The sequence below is a fragment of the Amia ocellicauda genome, chromosome 15 (assembly GCF_036373705.1).
Source record: "Amia ocellicauda isolate fAmiCal2 chromosome 15, fAmiCal2.hap1, whole genome shotgun sequence".
Lineage (NCBI taxonomy): Eukaryota > Metazoa > Chordata > Actinopteri > Amiiformes > Amiidae > Amia > Amia ocellicauda.
The window spans coordinates 16,334,684-16,361,351 of record NC_089864.1 but is presented as its reverse complement, the minus strand read 5'-3'; the positions used below and the strand labels follow the sequence as shown (position 1 = coordinate 16,361,351).

Below are 26,668 nucleotides of genomic sequence, written 5' to 3'. Positions count from 1 at the left end.
GTAGTCAACTGTATAAGAACTAACATTTTAGGTCCAGTAGACCGTGCCTTTTGGGAAGGCAGACCAGAGGAACATGCTACTCCTAATAAATCACAATTACAATAAAACATACAATGGAAAACAAATTTACAGAACAACTGATTTAGGTATTTGGCACCATTACAAGGAAAATTACAAATTTGAGATTTATCATAAGGAACAGACATTATGGTTTACAAAGTTAACTTTTGTAAGAAAGATGGAGATGGCAAGGTCATTTAACTGTTACCAGTGCAAAAAGGTTAGTTATCACCATTAACACTGGCATTGGTTCTGTGGTGCTGGGTGGAATTTCCTTTAATATTCTCATCTGAGTAATAGAAATCACTCACGATTCATCATGGATTCACCAGGGAGAACAGGGTATCCTTATTACAACTATGCACTTACTATTTTCTACTTTAAGAGATGTGGGGCCCCCACCTGCCTCTTTCATGTTTCTATATTGTCAACACTGCTGTCTTATCTTGGTTTGTAGGACATGTGGAATAATGTATCTTTCTGTTTCAGATAAATGCAAGTAATTCCCTTTGATTTGTTACAGCATCCCAGTTCTCTAGTGACTTTTATGTTGAAATATCAATTAGTAGACAAACTGGATTGTTAAAATTAAATGTCTGACATGTATCCATTTTGGTTTAAAAATAAAATAAAATCCCAAAACACTGAATGGTATTTTGAAATACGTTTTCAATGAAAACCACAAAGCATTAAAAACCAAAGCTTCCACACTAGAATTAGTAAAACAGGTGAATGCTTTGTAGTTGTCTGTATGATGTGAAGCAACTACAAAACAAACCTTAATAAAATGAAATAACATTAAGATTGTATTTATTGTGTATATTTTACATGGACATAAAAAAAATCACAAATGGATGAACAGAAATAGTTCTCAACATGGAACAAAGATACTGTTCCACTTGGACACCACCAAAACAGGTTTCAGGTTCTAGTAATCAAGACCTTGGTCTTTGAGATGCAGAATTTAGAAAGCGGTCGTGAACTCAGAACCACAGCCTTGCCAGGAGAAATGGAAAAGTCCAATAATCTTCTCATATAAGTCAAAACACATTCAGCCTTTCCGCTTCTTTTTCTTTTCGTTCGCAGACGTCTGAAGGGCAGGGTTAACTGGAGGGGCACCAAGCTTCTTATTCTTGGCTTTTTTTACTTTCTCTTTGATGGCTGCGATATCTATTTTAGCCTCAGCAGGAACTGCAAAAGGAAAAACAAACAATCTATAATCTCTCCCGTAGATGTAAAAATAAAAGTGAATTGAGGGTTATGCATTCTTAGAAACGGCAGGGGCTCCAATATATGAAAGTTTAAAAGAATTAACAAAATATATTTAAGAATTTCAGTAGTAAATATGAAATGCAGAAAGACACGGATTTGATAGTTACTCACATGTAGAATCAATTTTGTCCTGTTAATTCCTTAATTGAAAATACATTAAATTACCTTTCTTTGTTTTAACCACTGGTTTCTCTTTTGGAGGAATAAATGCCTTGTTCCTTTCTTCCTGCCTCTTGCTTAATACTTCAGCTTGCTTCACCTGGAGTGACAAAAGGGGAAAAAAGCATAATCGATTTATTATCCATTAACTGATGTAGAAATCTACAAAAGATTCTGAAAACAGTAGATTAACAGCAGAAAGGTGTGCATAACACCCCTTGTGCTATACAGTCTTATCCTTCGTTTTCACTTTTGGGAAAACTAAAGCCTAAAATCTCTGAAACATGTAATTTAATAAAATCAGGATCTATTTCAGTCACATTAAGTAAATGACAAAACTAATATCTGTGCACAAACCTGTTCAAACATACAAGTGAGGAAGTACTGTAGGTAAACTAACACACACTAGAAATACATCTCACCTTTATTTCCTCCATCTTCTTACGTTTCTTTTGAGTCTCTCGGAGGAAGAACTCTCCGGTAGCCAATTCCTTATCAATCTGTCAAAGACAAGATATACCTTTCATTATGATTGTTTTCTTTATTCCTTTAACAGTTACTCAAATATGTAAGCAACACATTTTAAAACCAACAATTTACCTCTACTGAGCCTAATGGCACATCATGCTATGAGAGCTACATTAATTTGTATATACAGTACCTATAGAAAGTCTACACCCCCATTCAAATGTTTAACCTTTTGCCACCCATAGCCTGGAATTAAAATGCATCCTACCCCACAATTTCCAAGCGAGAAAAAATATTCTATAAATGTGTAGAACATGTATTGGATCAAATCTGGATGTACAAGGTTGGTAGAGACCCGTCCCCACAGGCTCACAGATGCAATTGCTGCCAAAGATGCTTCCACCAAGTATTACCTCAGGGGGGTGGAGACTAATCAAATTATGGCATTTCAATTTTGTATTTTGAATGGGGTTCTCTCAACTTCTTCCCCCTTAACAGTGTGGAGTACGGCGCGTAGATAAGTGGAAACAATCCTCGTTTAAATGTATGAGGTGTTGAGGCACTGACACACAATGGGCAGTAAGCTGAAGGGAGTATACAGTGTCCATAGGCACAGTGTACACTCCTGCCGTGGGCACAGACCTGACTCTCTGGCTGTGGAGGGGGGAAGGGGGTGTACTCCTTCTTCACGGCCTTCTTCTTGGGCTCCTTGCGTTTGCTTAGGTTCTTGTGTTTGAAGTGAGGCAGGAACCTCTCCCAGTTCTGCATTCGCAAATCGGGGTCTTTTGCCAACTCATGCTTGATCATCAAAGTCTTGAATTATTCAGACAGAAAAAAATAAAGATAAATTGCAAGCCCGAATCTCTCACTATTCTGTATTTCTCCCCACACACATTTCATTAGCAGATGATTCTTCACTCATACACACTTATGTATTCCACATTATTTTCCGAAAACCTCTTCACTATGTCACATTCGCAATGTAACTTGTTACACATCCCATATAAGTTCATAACATAACTGCAGAAGAATTAAAAAGACAAAGCAAACCACTATAAGGTATATGTGTTTAACAGTGTTTCACAGTGACACGTGCTTATGTGTGAAAATGACATCAACTGAAGTCGGCCTGACTGTAAGACCCAAGAAACTTTGCTTGAAATAATGTTTGGTTGAACATGTTCACCAAAAAACAAAAACGTATTTACTTTATTTTTGTCAGCCAATTTGAGTTTGTAGAGGTTTGAAGTACTGGGCTCCTGCTGTAGAGAACCTGAATCTACAGCTGGGCACCAATGATTAGACCGCCTGGCGAAGCAAGGCAAGCTGGGTCTCAAGCCGGGGGACATACCTTTATGTTGTATATGGGATGAATGTTCTTCATTGTATCCAAAACAACTTTTCTAACCTACAAATTAAAGTAAGGTAAACCATTAAAGATTTAAAACTCAAGTGCAGCGCCCCCCACCCCCAACTTGCATTTCAATAAACATCACTCACTTCCTTTAAACCACTGTACGGTCCCAAAGCAGACACTGTGTTCCCCTGAACCATAATGTAAGAGTTTGTCAACAGCTCAAGAGCCTACATGGAAGACAGGGAAAAATAAAATGTTAAAACTGTACTGTAAAGGTGTTGTGTATAAAAATAAACATTTGGCTCAGGACAAGGTTATTCCATACAATGACATTGAATTTAACTGTCAATGCCCTCCTTATCTGGAGTAGCTCTTATTACATACTAATACAACAAAAACAAAAAGATAAGTTAGTTCCTGTCAAAGAACAATGAAAAAAAGACATCATTGAACTTTCATTAATTATGTATTTTTTCCTTTAATTATGACTGGCCTGCTTTTCTTTCAAATTCCTCTTGTTGACTTCATATATTTAACCTGCGAATCAGTGATTAAATTGTTTTGGCTACTTGACTGAAATCTTCAGTGTGCACAATGCACAATTCAAAGAACGAAGACAACACCCTGCTTGGTTTATTTTCAGTCTTGTGCATTTTATACTGCTTATTTTATTTATTCTGATGGGAATCAAGAGTTGTCTAATTTCTGTTGCAACTAGAGCGCTCAATTATTTAATTAAGCTCATTTTAGATATTAGACATCATATAACATTTGAAAAGGTCCATTAAAAGTTAATGGCTTACAATATTTTCATTCAAGTTAATCCGACCAATAAAGTTACTCCTTGAGACCCATGTTGTAAAAGAAAAATATGTTCTGGAAATCAGAATTAAGAACTAATGTCATATTTACAGTTGCAATTGCATTCTATGTTTAACAAACCATCTGAAAAACAAATTAAGTAGACTATACTGTATGGATCTATTTATCAAAACTGTATGAAGCAGTTTTTAAAAGTAACTGAATTGCAAGTATTTTTAGATCATCACTACTGGGGCTAAAGCTGTTGCATCTAAATAATGCAACATCTATCAAGGTAAGGAGTAGTGGCTGAAATGTATGTAAATTTAGTTCAGACTAATTGCCATTTAATATTAAATCAGATTTTAATCCTAAATAGTTTGGGTATGGTACATTTGTGTAATGCTGCCCTCTGGTGGAAAAAAAGGATAACAACCATTTCCAGAATACTTGCACATTTGAAATTTCAGTGTATGTAGTTTAAATGTAATTTGAGGAGAAAACTAAAACAATCCTTATAGTCTACTTACACAGATAGAGAATTGCTGAACAGAACATCAAAATGAAAATGCAAGTATTTATGAAATGTAAGAACAGCACTGGAATTGTACTGTAAAACATTAATGTGAGTAACTTTCTCAAGAGTAAAAATAAGAGGAGTTTTATTTCAACTCCTGTTTCTAAAACAAGTTGTGAAACCAGGCATTGTTTACCCAGCATTTTGAAATTCCTGACATCTTTCATAGCGTCTCTAACAAAACTAGTACTACTGTCGATGCAAAACAGTAGAATTGGTATTTTTATAACAGTGCACCACACTTCAACTAGGCCTAATCAACAAGCAAAGCACAACAACACCAACGTGACAAAAATTCAATGCTCGACATTATCTTAAAGTAACCGCCAGCCAGGGTATACATCAATGTATATTTTAATAATAAGTACAACTCAGAAGTAACAACTCAGAAATACAGATCATTCTGTTAAGTTATGAGAACCCATTTATTCATATGCACTTCAATGCTTACCTTTAGAGTTGATCCTTTTGGACCGATTAGTCTCTGTCTCCTTTTCACAAATCGTTCTCTATTTCGTACTAAAGTCCCAATTTTAATGATGTCACAGGCCACATCATCCTGAAGAATTCGCACAGCCTAAAGAAAACAGTCTTAAAGTGAACCAGTCAGGAAAAGTACCCTTCAACTATCTCAAAGCGTAGAGCTACAGATTAAATATACACGATTATTCAAGATCCTCAAACAGAACCGGATTCTATCTCGTCTTGGACTGAAGTATTTTATAGCAGTACAAAAAAGTAGTCCAAGATCTTTGATGGTAAAGGGTGTACATTATAAGGGAACGGGGGGAAAAAAGTACTCTTACCTGTTCAAATGGAACACTTCTTGCCAACAGCTTTATCAAATCTCTGGCACGTATAATAGCATATGGATCAAATGTTTTTTTTGTGGTGCTGACAGTTACACTACCCTCAATCAAGTCTAGGGTTGCTTTGATGTGCTAAACAAAAAGAAACATGCAATTATAACACTGAACAAAGCATCAATGTATCCATAAAATAATGTATAGAGACTAATAAGAACATTGTAGATCTACGTTATTCAATTTACATTTAAATAAAAAAAAACATATCTAGTCACAGGATACACTTAATAGTGAGTAATACGGAGCAATACTGAGAAAAAAAAGTTTTATGCTCATAGAACATTGGAGAAACATATGTAGTCAATTCTGTGATTTTTAATTTCCTTTTCAAATATTTATTCTCATTACAATCTTTGCCCGTAAGAATGGAACTTCACTAAAGATAGAGCAAATATTACTTTTTTCCTCATGCTGTTCTACAGGCTGTAAAAACAAAATAATCCTGCACTAGTGCACAGAATTTGTAAGATGCACGTTTTTCATGGGGTTCTGCTTGACATCACTCAACCCATCGTGAAAGCATCTGTACTGATCCTGCATGGCCAGGTGTAGTTCTGAGAAGTTACAGTGGGAGGCTGGCTATGAACCAAGGGACAGGATGCAGAGATCATAGTCACCTACTTGATGACCCTTGTTAGTGGAGGCAAAAGTTGTCATACAATGATAATTCTAACAGCAATGAAAACCTTACGAAAATATTGTTAAACAAGTGTAACGTACAACCTCTCTGGTAAGAAATGTGTGACAGAGCTGGTGTAAATCAGCTGCAGCAATTTAACTCTGCTATGGTAGGTAATCCATAAAATATAAGTGTATGCAGGATTTTTAAAGTATCTAAGCTACCTCTTGCAGTTGTGCTGGTGTTTATCTTGAGATGCATTTCAGAGTGAATTTTAGTGGTAATTACACTATCGATTTCCTCGGGAATGACTACATGAATAGTGAATTCAATGGGTTACAATTATACTGTACTGTCTACAGAAGTTAATTTACTTACAGAATCATTCAGGGCTTTCTGAACGAGTGGCCAGCACTCTTTTAGGTAGGCTTCTCTGTACTTGGGGAAGAGAGTAGCAAAACTGCTCTCCTCCAGCAAACCTCGGGGATTGTCCTCTTTCGTGAATGGCGACTCTTTCCATCCTTCAGGAACTGTCAGAAGCTCGGACTCATCAACTGAACACACAAGAGACAGACACACCATCACTGCAAACCCTCTTACTGGAGTAAAACAGCAACTCAGCGAAACCAGGCATTGTTTACCCAGCATTTTGAACTTCCTGACATCTTTCATAGCGTCTCTAACAAAACTAGTACTACTGTCGATGCAAAACAGTAGAATTGGTATTTTTATAACAGTGCACCACACTTCAACTAGGCCTAATCAACAAGCAAAGCACAACACAACACCAACGTGACAAAAAACAACGTGAAACGAATTCAATGCTCGACATTATCTTAAAGTAACCGCCAGCCAGGGTATTCATCAATGTATATTTTAATAATAAACACCAACTTTCCAATGCATTCGAGTGTGCTGTTTAAACATAAAAATGTCCACATGTTTATAAGTACTGCTGTTGACAAAATACTTGATGGGCAAACTAACTTAAGTTTAGCTCTATCTGGTCTACAAAACACATATTTACTATGAATAACATGCAATGGCTTGTTTCGTTATTATTATTGTTTTACCTTGGCTTTGCTTTTTCTGTTTCTTCTCCCTTGGCTTTGCTCTCACGCCTGCTGCTTCCACGGAAGTCGCCATTTTCACTACGTAACCTTTCACCCCCGCGTCACGATCCCCGGGAACTTCCGTTTTACCCGAAGCGGTGCATTGTGGGATGGTATGTTCTCTGCCTGTGTAACAGAAACATGTGAGCGAAATGCAGAGATCATACACCGTCCAGCTCAGACACAACATTGTTCTGTTGCTGCTGACGTGTAATGCTGTGTTATATGGGTTCATGTTCAGTGTGCATTTCCTTTTGACCTGCCTTCTTGATGCTACAGTGTAGTGTTCTGTATTACATAAATAAACTGAAACTCTGTTTTGCCCTTTTCCTCAAAAACTTAAGTATTAAAGCAAATATAGGTAAGTATTTAATTTAAACATTGGAGACAGAATTTGACTGTTTTAAGAACTGCTTGATTTTGCCATTTGTTTTTTCTTCCAATACTTACCATTCCTTGGTCCATATTCAAACCATACAGTGGCCCTGAAGTGCAACACATATTGTATGTAAATAAAATAGAAAATGTAGCTTAAAATGCTGTTCGAAGTCCCTGTTTGTTTGGAATATATGTCTCCTTACCAGCTTCTCACCTCATGCCTTTTTAAAAGTAGTGAAGTACAATACTTAAAACATACTTAAGTAAAAGTAAAATTAAAAATCTTAAAAATATTCAAAAAAGTACATGTAAACGAAAAAGCTACTCAGTTACAGGTACCAGAGTAGTTGTAATTTGTTATTTTCCACCCCTGCAATAGAGCAAGGCTCTAATGGTCTTGATTACAGCAGCCTCCGATGAACTCTAGAAAAAGGAAGACACAGACAAATAGGTTATTATAATAATATTGTAACTCTAGGTCCCTGAACCACCAGCCAGTCTGTCTCTCCTCCTTAAAAAGTCTCGCTTGTCACTTTTTTAACTCCATGCAGATCTGTTCTTGTTGCTGAAATGCTAATGTTTGTAACTTCAAAATCACCATTTTGTTAATAATATTCTTGTTGGAGAAATTCTAATGATTGTATCTTCAAAATGACCCTCCTATGATTTTAAGATCCTTTGTTAACTGATTTGTTTTGCCTTTGCACATTTTTCTCCTACACTACAAACCCAGAGGAAACAAACACATATGCAAGTCAGTTTTGCAAGTCAAAGCACATGTAGCAAAACCGTTAATCAAGCATGCAATTATTTCTTTATATTCAGTCAGACTGTAGAAACATGATAATAATATGATTCATATATACCCAATTAAGTCATATTCAATAGGTGTAATACTATGTATGTAACACTCAAAGTGGCTTAATTAAGCAGCTATGCAAGACAAATATGGATTAGAATATTGAAAAACATGTATTAAAGTAAATGATTCAAGAAATACAATTGTTTTAAATGAAGGGTGTGGATATTTTCTTCCCAACCTATTAGCATACAGTGTATGTCTTCAAGTATATAATATCATTTAAGTGCACAGAGAAGGGGCTGGAGGGCTTATGATTCCTTTGCTTCAGATGCCAAGGTATGATCACCCACCCAGTGGAAGCCTTGACCTGCCAGCTGTGTTTGGCTTAGGGCAGGTGGATCACTGCAATATGAAGAGCCAGAAACATCACTTAAATCAATTAGGTATGCTGTGTGACACTGGGTTATTGGGTGTGTGTCCAGGTGTGAGTCTGAAGTTGTGGGTATATGTTTGGGTTAGTATAAAGTGCACCACGAGCTAGCAAGCATGACTGAGTTTTAAATGAAATATTTCACACATGACTACCTCTTTCTTTTAAGCCAATAGTTAAATGAGGTGTGCAGAATAGATTATAATGCGCCCTTGTTTTCAGAACATCATCTATCTTTCTGATCAATCGCGGATTCCACAGTTCATAAGCAGTGGCTATGTGCAGTGTGGAAGGAAAGTTAGAAATTCTCTCTCTCATACCTGTTTTACTCTCTTGTATACTTAATCTTGGAGACAATGTCAAACAGTATGATTGAAGTGCCTGCTCCCTAATCCATGTGTTGACCTATGGACTCTGTCCTATAATGATATAAATTCTGCTTAGCTAACTCTCTAAGATAATATAGTAATGACTTTGTGATTGTAACCAGATCTTTGATTTTTGTGTATAAAAGCCTCTGACTTTTAAAATGAAGGCAGAGCGACTTTGTCATCTTCTTGATTCACTGTTCCTCTCAATGCTGCATGTATTAAAGGCATTGCAACTATTGTTCCAACCTGATTGAAGATGATTGTTCTTCCACATTACATGGCGACGAGGATGGGATCGCTAACCCTGACGGAGAGGACCGGAGTGGCCAGACCAGTGACCAGCAAAGCCGCGCCGGCAGAATAATAAGGTAAGGGAGGCTTTTAAAATCCCTACTGCGGTGCTTTGCTTTCACTGGTCTGCTCGCCTGGCCCTCTGACGATCAGGTAACGCGATCTATATTTGAATTCAACGTTGTTGCTTGCCTTACATCAAGTACTTGAGGCAAGAAATGTTTTCTTGCTTGTAAAGAAACAAGGTTAGGGTTACCATAGACTTGACTGTGTCCTCTTGTTTATGAAGAAATAGGACTGTGTTTTCTTATTTAACCTGGGTTGCCATAAACTTGACTGTGTCTTCTTGTTTGTGAAGAAACAGGACTGTGTTTTCCTGTTTGGGTTCCCGCAGACTAAAGTGTGTCTGTAAACTGCAGTGTAGGTTTGACCTACTATTAGAGAAAAGAGAAAAAAAAGGAGCGCTAATTAATTGTTCAATATCTGATATGCCGGTGATAATCGAAAAGCACGTGTTTTATAGAACCATAAATGGTATGGTAAATGAAGAGACTTCATTAAGTTATATACAAGTTATATAAATGCAAATATATTGAAAAACATGTTTGTTATTATTCGTATGTAGGATTTATTTTAATTTGTGTTTTGTTTGGTTATACTTTTATTTCTTTTTTTCTTTTTTTTTTTCTTTTCTTTTCTCCCCTGTCATTTTATTGTTATTATTTCGTGTGCTTGTATGCCTTGGTAGTTGTGTACAAAACGTTACATAGAAAATGGGGGGTAACGGCTCCAGTAAAACGGGTAACTTGCCACTCAAAGGTACAGATGTAAGGTATATGTATGATGGTGTTGAAGGAGCTGCTGTAATAATTATTGTAATGGTCTCAGGTATTTAAGTTAGATAAAAGGACAAAGATAAGCACATTGTTTTGAAAGTTTGACAGCTCCACACAAAAGAATATCTACACTAGGAAGTCAAGCTGATTCAGTAAACACAGGAGATATGATGCTGCTGACGACAGCTGAGTGCTGTACTGAAATAATTTGATAAATGAGATAAATTGGAATCAAGATTATTATTATTTTGAATTGTCCCTTTACTAGAAACCTTATAGATTGTGTGAATGTCAACTAATGTGAGAGATGCCTTATATAAGGAGGATCTCTGATGTTGTGTGAACCACACATTGTGTCTTCAGATGACTGATTTATTCCACATGGAAGATATGCATATTATGAATCGTGTCCTGAAGGAACCGATGTCTGACCCATAGTGGCAGAGGTGCATATGGAGAAGACGCTGGTGTTCTCATTGAGACACAGTAGGCCCAGGGCACGGCTTTAAAGACAGCCACACGGCATCTTGAACAGACCGATGTTGAGGTCCACAACGCTGAAGTGAGTGGAGAAATAAGTTCACATTCTGTAATTAGAAGGTTTTCCAGATTATAGGAATCTACAATATATTGTGAAACAGCTCAGAGGATGTCTGCAGTAGCATATATTCTTGTATTGATAGTTTAATTTATAATGTACTATTAGTGGAGATGTCACATTATTCAAATGAATAGAATGAAAGCCATGAAGTCAGAATCAGTCCATTGCCCTTCTCTTAAGATTTGTAGAATGTACAATGTTTATAAATCAAAATGCAACAAATATATGTACAATACAGTTTACAAACTGAATTTGTAAAAATAACATTTTGCTGACTTTTGTATTTTCATAAAAGCAACAAAATGTATGTGTTATGTAGGTAGTAACTAGGTTTTGACTTTCATGACCTGGGGCAGGATGAAATGTAATTTGAGATGCACTGTAAAAGCTCCAGGAAATTGCAACTGGCCACTGCACCTTCCATAAGAGAGCTCAAACATTTGCTAATACATTGGTTGCCTCACAGGCACTCTTTCCCTGGTTTTCCCATCTGGCGCATGGTGTTGGCCACACGGGCAAAGGGGGGATGTGTGCGTTATTCTTTTAAATTGGTTTGCCCCAGGTTTTATAGTAACAGCTTAGCAATATTGTAGAACTTGCCACATTTGTCAAGCTCATAATCCTGCAAAAGTTCATATGCAAATAGATTGTGTTCAAAAGCTTAAATGTTGTGGATATGAATATATACTTGTAATAATGTATATGTTTTCTAAATGGGTTGAAGCCTATGCCATAGGAAGGCTGAAGTAGTAACAGTAGCAAAAATACTGTTAAGGGATTTTATATGTAGATTTTGCATTCCAGGGAAATTTCCAGCGATAGGAACACTCACTTCACTGGTACAACAGTGCAGGAACTATGCAAAGCCCTGCGAGGTAAACAACATTTTCACTGCCCATCACTCTCAGTCAGCTGGAGCAGTGGAGAGACAAAATTGGATATTAAAGAATAAGCTGGCTAAAATTTGCAAACAAACCGGACTCAACCGTCCAGATGCCCTACCTATAGTCCTAATGACAATGAGATCGTCAGCAAATTGAAAAAACTGGTCTTTCTCTGTGTGAGATTATTATGGGATGACTTATGAGACTCTCCATCACTCCTCCATTGTCTGTAAGGGAAATGGACATCCACTTGATGGATGATGTTATGTAGTCTTTTTGTATGGGACTAACATGTCCATTCGAAGCTGTCCATTCACAGATGAAAGCCACCCAGACTGAACCATCCCAGCAGGATTGCCGCCCCTTCCAGCAAGGTGACTATGTGTATATCAAAGCACACAAGAGAAAGTCCTCCCAACAGCCCAGGTGGACAGGGCCCTACAAGGTGCTCCTGACCACCCACAGAGCTGTGAAGTGCCAAGGAAAGACGACATGGATCCACTCCTCCCACTGCAAACTTGCCAATCCAGGCTATCGGCACAACCCTGGTGGAGAACAGAGGGATGCTGGCCTTCGCCTGGATCCTCTTCCTCATCGCCTGCGGGACCATCGTATGTGCCATAGTAATCTGGGAAGAGGGCGCCTTCAACTCCAAGCGGACGGGATCATCACTGACTGGGGAAACCAGTCTAGAAGAAGCTGACATCGGCATCACCCTGCAGCTAACAGCACAGGGCCAAAGCAGTGGCCCAAAAGGAGCAACAGGACGCACGGGTCCACAAATACCGGGTGACGTGCTAGTAACCTCTCCCCTTTCGCATATTAACACCACAGACATTAACATGTACACTGATAAAATATGACTGAGGATTCGACAGCGACGAGACAGCCACCTGACCAGAGGAAATGCCTACCTCCAACTGTCTTATCAGTTTACAAAAGACTTGAATCTGTCAAGGTGCTGGGTGTGTTCTTATGTGCCCCATAACGCTGAGGGAGGCATTCCTATGATCCCAGTTCCCTTGACTGCAGAAGATAACTGTGCTATATGGAAACATTATAGAATAGATCTGAGTATTTGCAATACTGTTAATGCATCTGCCTCAAAGTTTACTGAACAGATTCATGATCTTATGGATCACATTCATAAAGAAGTAACTAAAAATCCACCAGACCTCGGAGTGGTCTCTTGGGAGCTGGATAAGTGGCTCCCTCGGAAGAATTGATACTATTATAGCCCAAAGTCTGCTTTTTATCCTTGGCATACTCATTCTTCTCTATATTTGTTTTGTACTGTGCTATTTCGGCACTGTGTGATCTTTTCTATTATTGACAGGTGTAGCGTTATGTTGGGTGTATTTGGATGAGAGCATTTGGGCTCTGAGCTGAAGCACTGATCTAAAGAAGACCTCTCCCCCCCCAAAGTTATCAGATTTCCTTAGCTCATCAGCTTGGAACTGGTTTGCATCAAAGTGACAGTTTTGGGGAGGATGGCACCAAGAAGACTCTTTGAAGTGGACGAGAGCCGAAATCCCGACATAGAGTTACGAACCCGGGCCAACCGGCATTTCCAAAAGATGGCATGGATTGACATCAGTCATAAATCAAGCCCCCCTCCAATAGGACACGGGGGGCTGAAACCAAAATCCAATCTCAAGAACTCGGGGACCAATCACCTATTGATCTGACAGACTATAAGGAACAGCGGACAGTCTTTCTCTCTCTCTCTCTCTCTCTCTCTCTCACCTGAACCAGTAACTCGCTGCCACAGCTCAACCTGTAGCTCTGTTGCCAGAACCGGAACCAGAAACCAACCAAGTCTTTGCCGGCAACAGAAGAGTTAAACTGGGAGAAGGAGATTGAGCCGTACGAAGAATTGTTTTAAAGGACTTTATTAAATAAAGAACTTTACAGACTGCGCTGCCCGCCTGTGCCCACCTGATCAGTGGAGTTTTACAGCTGGACAATTGACTAAGTCGACTGTATACGCAAGTGTCAGTCATTTAAATAGCTATTTGAGTCGTTAGAAACTTGACCCTTGGAACGAACAGGGCCCTGCTTTCCTCAAAGACTTTGTCTTCAAATAAGTACGGTGAGAGACCCTGCTTGCCAAGAAGATTTTGTGCACAACCTTGGAGCCTTCAAACCAGTGGAAAATCTGTTTGGAAACGACTCTACTTTCGCGAAACCCCATCTTCCAGGTGCATCGACTGAGTGGAAGTTATTGGACAAAGCCGAACCGAACTGCCTTTGTTCCAAACCACACGGACCTCGTGCCGTGTGCTGTTAGCTAAGCCCAAAGACAGAGAGGCCTCTCTGCGACGAAGTTCAGATAAGTTTAACAGTTTGGAGTTCATGATTCATGCAATTTGAGAAATCAATTAGAAATGTTAATCTGTGATTCATAACTCTAGAATGTGTAATATCATTTAGTTTTCTTAAATATAAATGTGTGTTGCATTAAACTGTTTTGTTGATAATTTTAGAAATAAAATCTGTCAACGCCGAGAAATATCTTCTCATTCCTGTTTAACTGTTTAGTCTGAAATTGACACAAGTTAATAGACATTAGATTATTGGTGGCCCTGCCTATCCTTAATCATTGAATAATAATCAGTTAAGGGAAATTGTGGTAACAAGTAATGATAGGATCTTTCTCGGCACCTAAACGTGAATGAGACTGATATATATATATAACGAGAAGTTACCTGACATAAATAGTTACCTGCGTAGTTATTTAATGTCTGACTAATAATACTAACGAGAGACTCACCATCGTCTTACTAACCGGTATTGTAGTCAATGTGTTTATAACCTTTTTTGTTTAACGATTTGTGTTATCATATGCGATCCCATGGTCTTTGATTTGGTCACGGAAGTGATTTGTCTTTGATTTGTTGATCTAGAGTTGAATTTTAATTAGTTTTTCCCTTTTGTATAATTAGTGTAGTGCTACATTTAGTCTTTGTTTTGAATAAATTTGACAATTTATATCTTTGGAATTGGTGTCTGCGTCCAATTATTACAGAAATTGAGTTCTACAAGATTCCAGGATTCATGATAAGGTGATACTATAAATTCACTTCTTTAATTGAAATTTATAAGTGTACCTTACACTACACAGGAATGTCTAGAGGGTATGCCCTGAACAACTTGCAAAATGGTCGTTGCTACCATAATACATTTACTTTGCTTGGTCTGCATATTATTATTAATATAAAACATAATACAGTTTATATAAAACATCATTAATAATGGCTCTTCAGTGTGATTTCACAGAAGTACCAGCTGACCTACATTGTTAAAGTTTATGGAATAGCCTCGCTTTGTAACCTGCTCTTTATATTCAATGTGGTGGATTTATACTCATTTGTCTGAAAGTTTCATTTAAGCCTTGTTTCAAGTCCCAATCTATGTTGATAGAAAAGGTGTGGTTTTCATACTTTTTAAATGAACAATTGAAACAACCGAAATGTTTATAGGCAACATTCAAAACACAGGCACAGAGCATGGGAGCCATATGCAACTAATGTGAATGTGTGTCTACTGTAAATTGAAGACAAAGTAATCAGCACTCTAACAGTGTGACTTTGACAAAGTACATCTATGACGTCAAATTGGCCCGAGTTTTTCCAAGGCTTGGACAGCAATTGGGAAGTCCTTGTTTGTGTTTAAACAGGCTGCACAATGTTGTGTGAGCCCAGTTGTGCAAGTGCACAGTTACACAGCATTGCCAGCACCCTTCCTTACAGACACAGGATGCTCTCAGCACTGGTAATGAGAGGCAGAAACACAGCTTTGTGGACAGGGGTTTTATTTAGTCAACAGTCTTGTCACTCTTTCTACTATACAGACTGTTACACAGTTTCTTATTTCAATAGAGCAAGGCTGGAATGGTCTTGATTACAGCAGCCTCCGCTGAACTCTAGAAAAAGGAAGAGGCAGACAAATAGGTTATAATAATAATATTGTAACTCTAGGTCCCTGAACCACCAGCCAGTCTGTCTCTCCTCCTTAAAAAGATGTGCTTGTCACTTTTTGAATTCCATGCAAATCTGTTCTTGTTGCTGAAATGCTAATGATTGTATCTTCAAAATCACCAGTTTGTTAATGATATGATGTAATGAAAAAAACACCTGTATATGTTTTTAAGATCCTATGCTAACTGATCTGTTGCTTTTGCACATTTCTCTCCTACACTACAAACCCAGATGGAACAATTTTCAAATATGGTAGAAATGTACTATTCATGTACCAAAATGTGACCTTTTTATTTATACAAAATGTAACATTGTATAATTACTTTTCAATCTGAATACTATACAGTACGTATGGGTTATTATTCCCAAATCAAGCACTATATCTGATATCAATAACAATAATTGAGGTATTTTCCTATCAGCTAAATTAAGAATGTTTGTAGCATTACATTGTTCTTGACTTTACACAATAACTAATTTCACACTCTGAACTTAAAACCTGCAATGCAGTTCATGGGCTTTCTGAGGAAAATAAGTTTTTCTTTTGTCTTTATTACATATAACATTTTCCACCAATACACCTTTTGCTGTGAAATTGAGAATTGTGGGTAAGGGCTTTTTGTATATATAGCTGTAGGAACCACTGTTAAAGTTGTCTGACACAGATAGAGCTGTCATGGAACTTGTGTAAGTAAACTACATTCAATATTATTAAACAATAATAATACTAAGTCAAATTTTTATTCTTATTTTTTTACTCTTTATCATTTCTGTTTAGAATGTCATCTTCACATTTCCAGTAGTCATTTTGGACAAGTCTACATTGCTTTCTTAGTTAAATATTCCACTGTTAATCAATCTATTGTGGCACAATACACCGTTATTGATGATGAATTGTCAAAGGTTTCACTTACTGCTGTAGAGCGCGCCAATGATGAACAGTATGATCATAGTCTTCATGGTGCCTCTGGGTTCAGTGTTGTCCTGCTGAGGAGCAGTCAGCTCTATTTATGCAGGAGAATTCACACCTCTCTCCCCTCATCCTACTGCCACAGAGTGCATGATTTAATAGTTTGCATATTTCAACAGCAAAGCAGCCAACATGTGGCTTGACTTCATAGTGGGATAATTCCTTATCTCTCAATGCTGCAGGCACCAGTGCTTGGGGGGGGGAACGCTCAATTACTTATCAATTACATTTTAAATAGTGAATAGATTCTATTTGCCCTGTTTAAAGTAATTTCTATAAAGGCAAGTGATATGATAAAATTGTCAGAAAACACAACAATGGATGTCATTCTATCACAACAAGCACACTATGGTTTAGAAGGAATGAAAAGATAATATACAATAATTTAGTGAGAATTTAGTTCAAACCTTTACCTAAATCCCTTTATTTAGTGTTTTTTTGCACATGATTTCCAAATGTTATTAAATGAAAAAAAAATGAAATGGCATTAAATTAATGATTGTATGATTTCCTATAATTTTGTCCTCTTTACTTTGAGACCCTGCTATATCTATATTATTGACTTTTCCTGTCGTACACAACCCTCATGTGTGACAACCTGAGTGTCAATATTATCTCCCCAAAGGGCTACCAATAGAGGCACATTTGGACAGAGACATGATAGTCTACTTTAGTTGTCAAATTCATGTAACCAAATGTGGTTTAATTGACTTTGCTTCTCAGGGAGCAGAATGCATTATTTGTGGGACACATTGTGCTTGCCCTGAAGATAACATCAATAAATAATATTCTATTGCAAGAAGCACACTGTAGTTGGGAGGGAATTAAAATAACATCTACTGTTTACTGTTATTATATGTAATTGATTATATATAATTGCATTTGTTTTATGTTGGTCTAAATGGCATTATATGATGTTGCTATAATTCAGTGCTTTAAGGTAGCGAGGACAACATTATAGCAAAAATGTCTGTATTATGGTTTTCAAATAATATTTTATTCTGACAAAATATACCATGTTTTAAAGCATATACATTTACAGAGTCTAATTACAATAGTCAAGGCAAGTCAGTTTTTCAAGTCGAAGCACATGTAGCAAAACCATTAATCAAGCATGCAATTATTGTCATATTCAATAGGTGTAATACTATGTACGTAATGCTCAAAGTAGCTTAATTAAGCAGCTATGCAAGGCAAATATAGGCATAGAAGACTAGAATATTGAAAAACATGTATTAAACTAAATGATTCAAGAAATACAATTGTTTTAAATGAAGGGTGTGGATATTTTCTGCCCAACCTATTAGCATACAGTGTACACTCACCTAAAGGATTATTAGGAACACCATACTAATACTGTGTTTGACCCCCTTTCGCCTTCAGAACTGCCTTAATTCTACGTGGCATTGATTCAACAAGGTGCTGAAAGCATTCTTTAGAAATGTTGGCCCATATTGATAGGATAGCATCTTGCAGTTGATGGAGATTTGTGGGATGCACATCCAGGGCACGAAGCTCCCGTTCCGCCACATCCCAAAGAGGCTCTATTGTGTTGAGATCTGGTGACTGTGGGGGCCAGTTTAGTACAGTGAACTCATTGTCATGTTCAAGAAACCAATTTGAAATGATTCGACCTTTGTGACATGGTGCATTATCCTGCTGGAAGTAGCCATCAGAGGATGGGTACATGGTGGTCATAAAGGGCTGGACATGGTCAGAAACAATGCTCAGGTAGGCCGTGGCATTTAAACGATGCCCAATTGGCACTAAGGGGCCTAAAGTGTTCCAAGAAAACATCCCCCACACCATTACACCACCACCACCAGCCTGCACAGTGGTAACAAGGCATGATGGATCCATGTTCTCATTCTGTTTCTGACTCTACCATCTGAATGTCTCAACAGAAATCGAGACTCATCAGACCAGGCAACATTTTTCCAGTCTTCAACTGTCCAATTTTGGTGAGCTTGTGCAAATTGTAGCCTCTTTTTCCTATTTGTAGTGGAGATGAGTGGTACCCGGTGGGGTCTTCTGCTGTTGTAGCCCATCCGCCTCAAGGTTGTACGTGTTGTGGCTTCACAAATGCTTTGCTGCATACCTCGGTTGTAACGAGTGGTTATTTCAGTCAAAGTTGCTCTTCTATCAGCTTGAATCAGTCGGCCCATTCTCCTCTGACCTCTAGCATCAACAAGGCATTTTCGCCCACAGGACTGCCGCATACTGGATGTTTTTCCCCTTTTCACACCATTCTTTGTAAACCCTAGAAATGGTTGTGCGTGAAAATCCCAGTAACTGAGCAGATGGTGCCAGACGGGCCAGTCTGAGTATTTCACAAACAACCATGCCACGCTCAAAATTGCTTAAATCACCTTTCTTTCCCATTCAGACATTCAGTTTGGAGTTCAGGAGATTGTCTTGACCAGGACCACACCCCTAAATGCATTGAAGCAACTGCCATGTGATTGGTTGGTTAGATAATCGCATTCATGAGAAATTGAACAGGTGTTCCTAATAATCCTTTAGGTGAGTGTATGTATGATGGTGTTGAAGGAGCTGCTGTAATAATTATTGTAATGGTCTCAGGTATTTAAGTTAGATAAAAGGACAAAGATAAGCACATTGTTTTGAAAGTTTGACAGCTCCACACAAAAGAGTATCTACACTAGGAAGTAAAGCTGATTCAGTAAACACAGGAGATATGATGCTGCTGACGACAGCTGAGTGCTGTACTGAAATAATTTGATAAATGAGATAAATTGGAATCAAGATTATTATTATTTTGAATTGTCCCTTTACTAGAAACCTTATAGATTGTGTGAATGTCAACTAATGTGAGAGATGCCTTTTATAAGGAGGATCTCTGATGTTGTGTGAACCACACATTGTGTCTTCAGATGACTGATTTATTCCACATGGAAGATATGCATATTATGAATCGTGTCCTGAAGGAACCGATGTCTGACCCATAGTGGCAGAGGTGCATATGGAGAAGACGCTGGTGTTCTCATTGAGACACAGTAGGCCCAGGGCACGGCTTTAAAGACAGCCACACGGCATCTTGAACAGACCGATGTTGAGGTCCACAACGCTGAAGTGAGTGGAGAAATAAGTTCACATTCTGTAATTAGAAGGTTTTCCAGATTATAGGAATCTACAATATATTGTGAAACAGCTCAGAGGATGTCTGCAGTAGCATATATTCTTGTATTGATAGTTTAATTTATAATGTACTATTAGTGGAGATGTCACATTATTCAAATGAATAGAATGAAAGCCATGAAGTCAGAATCAGTCCATTGCCCTTCTCTTAAGATTTGTAGAATGTATAATGTTTATAAATCAAAATGCAACAAATATATGTACAATACAGTTTACAAACTGAATTTGTAAAAATAACATTTTGCTGACTTTTGTATTTTCATAGAAGCAACAAAATGTATGTGTTATGTAGGTAGTAACTAGGTTTTGACTTTCATGACCTGGGGCAGGATGAAATGTAATTTGAGATGCACTGTAAAAGCTCCAGGAAATTGCAACTGGCCACTGCACCTTCCATAAGAGAGCTCAAACATTTGCTAATGCATTGGTTGCCTCACAGGCACTCTTTCCCTGGTTTTCCCATCTGGCGCATGGTGTTGGCCACACGGGCAAAGGGGGGATGTGTGCATTATTCTTTTAAATTGGTTTGCCCCAGGTTTTATAGTAACAGCTTAGCAATATTGTAGAACTTGCCACATTTGTCAAGCTCATAATCCTGCAAAAGTTCATATGCAAATAGATTGTGTTCAAAAGCTTAAATGTTGTGGATATGAATATATACTTGTAATAATGTATATGTTTTCTAAATGGGTTGAAGCCTATGCCATAGGAAGGCTGAAGTAGTAACAGTAGCAAAAATACTGTTAAGGGATTTTATATGTAGATTTTGCATTCCAGGGAAATTTCCAGCGATAGGAACACTCACTTCACTGGTACAACAGTGCAGGAACTATGCAAAGCCCTGCGAGGTAAACAACATTTTCACTGCCCATCACTCTCAGTCAGCTGGAGCAGTGGAGAGACAAAATTGGATATTAAAGAATAAGCTGGCTAAAATTTGCAAACAAACCGGACTCAACCGTCCAGATGCCCTACCTATAGTCCTAATGACAATGAGATCGTCAGCAAATTGAAAAAACTGGTCTTTCTCTGTGTGAGATTATTATGGGATGACTTATGAGACTCTCCATCACTCCTCCATTGTCTGTAAGGGAAATGGACATCCACTTGATGGATGATGTTATGTAGTCTTTTTGTATGGGACTAACATGTCCATTCGAAGCTGTCCATTCACAGATGAAAGCCACCCAGACTGAACCATCCCAGCAGGATTGCCGCCCCTTCCAGCAAGGTGACTATGTGTATATCAAAGCACACAAGAGAAAGTCCTCCCAACAGCCCAGGTGGACAGGGCCCTACAAGGTGCTCCTGACCACCCACAGAGCTGTGAAGTGCCAAGGAAAGACGACATGGATCCACTCCTCCCACTGCAAACTTGCCAATCCAGGCTATCGGCACAACCCTGGTGGAGAACAGAGGGATGCTGGCCTTCGCCTGGATCCTCTTCCTCATCGCCTGCGGGACCATCGTATGTGCCATAGTAATCTGGGAAGAGGGCGCCTTCAACTCCAAGCGGACGGGATCATCACTGACTGGGGAAACCAGTCTAGAAGAAGCTGACATCGGCATCACCCTGCAGCTAACAGCACAGGGCCAAAGCAGTGGCCCAAAAGGAGCAACAGGACGCACGGGTCCACAAATACCGGGTGACGTGCTAGTAACCTCTCCCCTTTCGCATATTAACACCACAGACATTAACATGTACACTGATAAAATATGACTGAGGATTCGACAGCGACGAGACAGCCACCTGACCAGAGGAAATGCCTACCTCCAACTGTCTTATCAGTTTACAAAAGACTTGAATCTGTCAAGGTGCTGGGTGTGTTCTTATGTGCCCCATAACGCTGAGGGAGGCATTCCTATGATCCCAGTTCCCTTGACTGCAGAAGATAACTGTGCTATATGGAAACATTATAGAATAGATCTGAGTATTTGCAATACTGTTAATGCATCTGCCTCAAAGTTTACTGAACAGATTCATGATCTTATGGATCACATTCATAAAGAAGTAACTAAAAATCCACCAGACCTCGGAGTGGTCTCTTGGGAGCTGGATAAGTGGCTCCCTCGGAAGAATTGATACTATTATAGCCCAAAGTCTGCTTTTTATCCTTGGCATACTCATTCTTCTCTATATTTGTTTTGTACTGTGCTATTTCGGCACTGTGTGATCTTTTCTATTATTGACAGGTGTAGCGTTATGTTGCGTGTATTTGGATGAGAGCATTTGGGCTCTGAGCTGAAGCACTGATCTAAAGAAGACCTCTCCCCCCCCAAAGTTATCAAATTTCCTTAGCTCATCAGCTTGGAACTGGTTTGCATCAAAGTGACAGTTTTGGGGAGGATGGCACCAAGAAGAGGCCAAATAGTTTGGAATTCTGCTATGAGATGTCTGGGGAAGGGGGCCTGTAGGTGATAAAAACTCTTTGAAGTGGACGAGAGCCGAAATCCCGACATAGAGCTACGAACCCGGGCCAACCGGTATTTCCAAACGATGGCATGGATTGACATCAGTCATAAATCAAGCCCCCCTCCAATAGGACACGGGGGGCTGAAACCGAAATCCAATCTCAAGAACTCGGGGACCAATCACCTATTGATCTGACAGACTATAAGGAACAGCGGACAGTCTTTCTCTCTCTCTCTCTCTCTCTCTCTCTCTCTCTCTCTCTCTCACCTGAACCAGTAACTCGCTGCCACAGCTCAACCTGTAGCTCTGTTGCCAGAACCGGAACCAGAAACCAACCAAGTCTTTGCCGGCAACAGATGAGTTAAACTGGGAGAAGGAGATTGAGCCGTACGAAGAATTGTTTTAAAGGACTTTATTAAATAAAGAACTTTACAGACTGCGCTGCCCGCCTGTGCCCACCTGATCAGTGGAGTTTTACAGCTGGACAATTGACTAAGTCGACTGTATACGCAAGTGTCAGTCATTTAAATAGCTATTTGAGTCGTTAGAAACTTGACCCTTGGAACGAACAGGGCCCTGCTTTCCTCAAAGACTTTGTCTTCAAATAAGTACGGTGAGAGACCCTGCTTGCCAAGAAGATTTTGTGCACAACCTTGGAGCCTTCAAACCAGTGGAAAATCTGTTTGGAAACGACTCTACTTTCGCGAAACCCCATCTTCCAGGTGCATCGACTGAGTGGAAGTTCTTGGACAAAGCCGAACCGGACTGCCTTTGTTCCAAAACACACGGACCTCGTGCCGTGTGCTGTTATCTGAGCCCGAAGACAGAGAGGCCTCTCTGCGACGAAGTTCAGATAAGTTTAACAGTTTGGAGTTCATGATTCATGCCATTTGAGAAATCAATTAGAAATGTTAATCTGTGATTCATAACTCTAGAATGTGTAATATCATTTAGTTTTCTTAAATATAAATGTGTGTTGCATTAAACTGTTTTGTTGATAATTTTAGAAATAAAATCTGTCAACGCCGAGAAATATCTTCTCATTCCTGTTTAACTGCTTAGTCTGAAATTGACAAAAGTTAATAGACATTAGATTATTGGTGGCCCTGCCTATCCTTAATCATTGAATAATAATCAGTTAAGGGAAATTGTGGTAACAAGTAATGATAGGATCTTTCTCGGCACCTAAACGTGAATGAGACTGATATATATATAACGAGAAGTTACCTGACATAAATAGTTACCTGCGTAGTTATTTAATGTCTGACTAATAATACTAACGAGAGACTCGCCATCGTCTTACTAACCGGTATTGTAGTCAATGTGTTTATAACCTTTTTTGTTTAATGATTTGTGTTATCATATGCGATCCCATGGTCTTTGATTTGGTCACGGAAGTGATTTGTCTTTGATTTGTTGATCTAGAGTTGAATTTTAATTAGTTTTTCCCTTTTGTATAATTAGTGTAGTGCTACATTTAGTCTTTGTTTTGAATAAATTTGACAATTTATATCTTTGGAATTGGTGTCTGCGTCCAATTATTACAGAAATTGAGTTCTACAAGATTCCAGGATTCATGATAAGGTGATACTATAAATTCACTTCATTAATTGAAATTTATAAGTGTACCTTACGCTACACAGGAATGTCTAGAGGGTATGCCCTGAACAACTTGCAAAATGGTCGTTGCTACCATAATACATTTACTTTGCTTGGTCTGCATATTATTATTATTAATATAAAACATAATACAGTTTATATAAAACATCATTAATAATGGCTCTTCAGTGTGATTTCACAGAAGTACCAGCTGACCTACATTGTTAAAGTTTATGGAATAGCCTCGCTTTGTAACCTGCTCTTTATATTCAATGTGGTGGATTTATACTCATTTGTCTGAAAGTTTCATTTAAGCCTTGTTTCAAGTCCCAATCTATGTTGATAGAAAAGGTGTGGTTTTCATACTTTTTAAATGAACAATTGAAACAACCGAAATGTTTATAGGCAACATTCAAAACACAGAACCACAGAGCATGGGAGCCATATGCAACTAATGTGAATGTGTGTCTACTGTAAATTGAAGACAAATACAGTAATCAGCACTCTAACAGTGTGACTTTGACAAAGTACATCTATGACGTCAAATTGGCCCGAGTTTTTCCAAGGCTTGGACAGCAATTGGGAAGTCCTTGTTTGTGTTTGAACAGGCTGCACAATGTTGTGTGAGCCCAGTTGTGCAAGTGCACAGTTACACAGCATTGCCAGCACCCTTCCTTACAGACACAGGATGCTCTCAGCACTGGTAATGAGAGGCAGAAACACAGCTTTGTGGACAGGGATTTTATTTAGTTAATGCTCTCATCACTCTTTCAATTATTATTTCAATAGAGCAAGGCTGGAATGGTCTTGATTACAGCAGCCTCCGATGAACTCTAGAAAAAGGAAGAGGCAGACAAATAGGTTATAATAATAATATTGTAACTCTAGGTCCCTGAACCACCAGCCAGTCTGTCTCTCCTCCTTAAAAAGATGTGCTTGTCACTTTTTGAATTCCATGCAAATCTGTTCTTGTTGCTGAAATGCTAATGATTGTATCTTCAAAATCACCAGTTTGTTAATGATATGATGTAATGAAAAAAACACCTGTATATGTTTTTAAGATCCTATGCTAACTGATCTGTTGCTTTTGCACATTTCTCTCCTACACTACAAACCCAGATGGAACAATTTTCAAATATGGTAGAAATGTACTATTCATGTACCAAAATGTGACCTTTTTATTTATACAAAATGTAACATTGTATAATTACTTTTCAATCTGAAATACTATACAGTACGTATGGGTTATTAATCCCAAATCAAGCACTATATCTGATATCAATAACAATAATTGAGGTATTTTCCTATCAGCTAAATTAAGAATGTTTGTAGCATTACATTGTTCTTGACTTTACACAATAACTAATTTCACACTCTGAACTTAAAACCTGCAATGCAGTTCATGGGCTTTCTGAGGAAAATAAGTTTTTCTTTTGTCTTTATTACATATAACATTTTCCACCAATACACCTGTTGCTGTGAAATTGAGAATTGTGGGTAAGGGCTTTTTGTATATATAGCTGTAGGAACCACTGTTAAAGTTGTCTGACACAGATAGAGCTGTCATGGAACTTGTGTAAGTAAACTACATTCAATATTATTAAACAATAATAATACTAAGTCAAATTTTTATTTGACTTACCTTACTTCCCTTTTTGAGTTCCCATAAAACTGATAGGTCCGTAGGCTAGTGCACCTACAGCTGAAACTGAAAAGAAGAGCATTTAAAGCAGATGAGGGTGGTATCAATACAGCACTAGACTGACACAGACACAACGGGTGACTTTCTTAATGCTGGAGAGATGGTGTGTATAGAGTTTCCAAATAGATACATAAACCACAGACTCAGCTTTTATTACTCTGTATTTTTTAGACATTGTACATATTTGTAGGGCTACCTGTTAATAAAGGCTCTTTATCATTTCTGTTTAGAATGTCATCTTCACATTTCCAGTAGTCATTTTGGACAAGTCTACATTGCTTTCTTAGTTAAATATTCCACTGTTAATCAATCTATTGTGGCACAATACACCGTTATTGATGATGAATTGTCATAGGTTTCACTTACTGCTGTAGAGCGCGCCAATGATGAACAGTATGATCATAGTCTTCATGGTGCCTCTGGGTTCAGTGTTGTCCTGCTGAGGAGCAGTCAGCTCTATTTATGCAGGAGAATTCACACCTCTCTCCCCTCATCCTACTGCCACAGAGTGCATGATTTAATAGTTTGCATATTTCAACAGCAAAGCAGCCAACATGTGGCTTGACTTCATAGTGGGATAATTCCTTATCTCTCAATGCTGCAGGCACCAGTGCTTGGGGGGGGGAACGCTCAATTACTTATCAATTACATTTTAAATAGTGAATAGATTCTATTTGCCCTGTTTAAAGTAATTTCTATAAAGGCAAGTGATATGATAAAATTGTCAGAAAACACAACAATGGATGTCATTCTATCACAACAAGCACACTATGGTTTAGAAGGAATGAAAAGATAATATACAATAATTTAGTGAGAATTTAGTTCAAACCTTTACCTAAATCCCTTTATTTAGTGTTTTTTTGCACATGATTTCCAAATGTTATTAAATGAAAAAAAAATGAAATGGCATTAAATTAATGATTGTATGATTTCCTATAATTTTGTCCTCTTTACTTTGAGA

General features: G+C 38.2%; 1 protein-coding gene and 1 long non-coding RNA gene across 2 annotated transcripts; both read right to left on the bottom strand.

The window, feature by feature from the left end:
- Nucleotides 1–853: 853 nt before the first annotated feature.
- krr1 (KRR1 small subunit processome component homolog) lies at nucleotides 854–7,541 on the bottom strand. The gene is made up of 10 exons (XM_066723545.1): nucleotides 7,253–7,541; nucleotides 6,558–6,733; nucleotides 5,501–5,635; nucleotides 5,146–5,271; nucleotides 3,460–3,543; nucleotides 3,311–3,367; nucleotides 2,602–2,772; nucleotides 1,914–1,991; nucleotides 1,498–1,591; nucleotides 854–1,251 (listed from the first exon to the last, which is right to left on the bottom strand). The coding sequence occupies exons 1-10, from the start codon at nucleotides 7,524–7,526 to the stop codon at nucleotides 1,112–1,114; spliced, it is 1,335 nt and encodes a 444-aa protein (XP_066579642.1). The 5' UTR covers nucleotides 7,527–7,541; the 3' UTR covers nucleotides 854–1,111.
- Nucleotides 7,542–15,656: 8,115 nt separating this feature from the next.
- Nucleotides 15,657–26,262, bottom strand: LOC136771483 (uncharacterized). The gene is made up of 3 exons (XR_010822327.1): nucleotides 26,074–26,262; nucleotides 25,648–25,713; nucleotides 15,657–15,809 (listed from the first exon to the last, which is right to left on the bottom strand). It is a non-coding gene; the product is annotated as an uncharacterized LOC136771483 (long non-coding RNA).
- Between the last annotated feature and the right edge of the window lie 406 nt (nucleotides 26,263–26,668).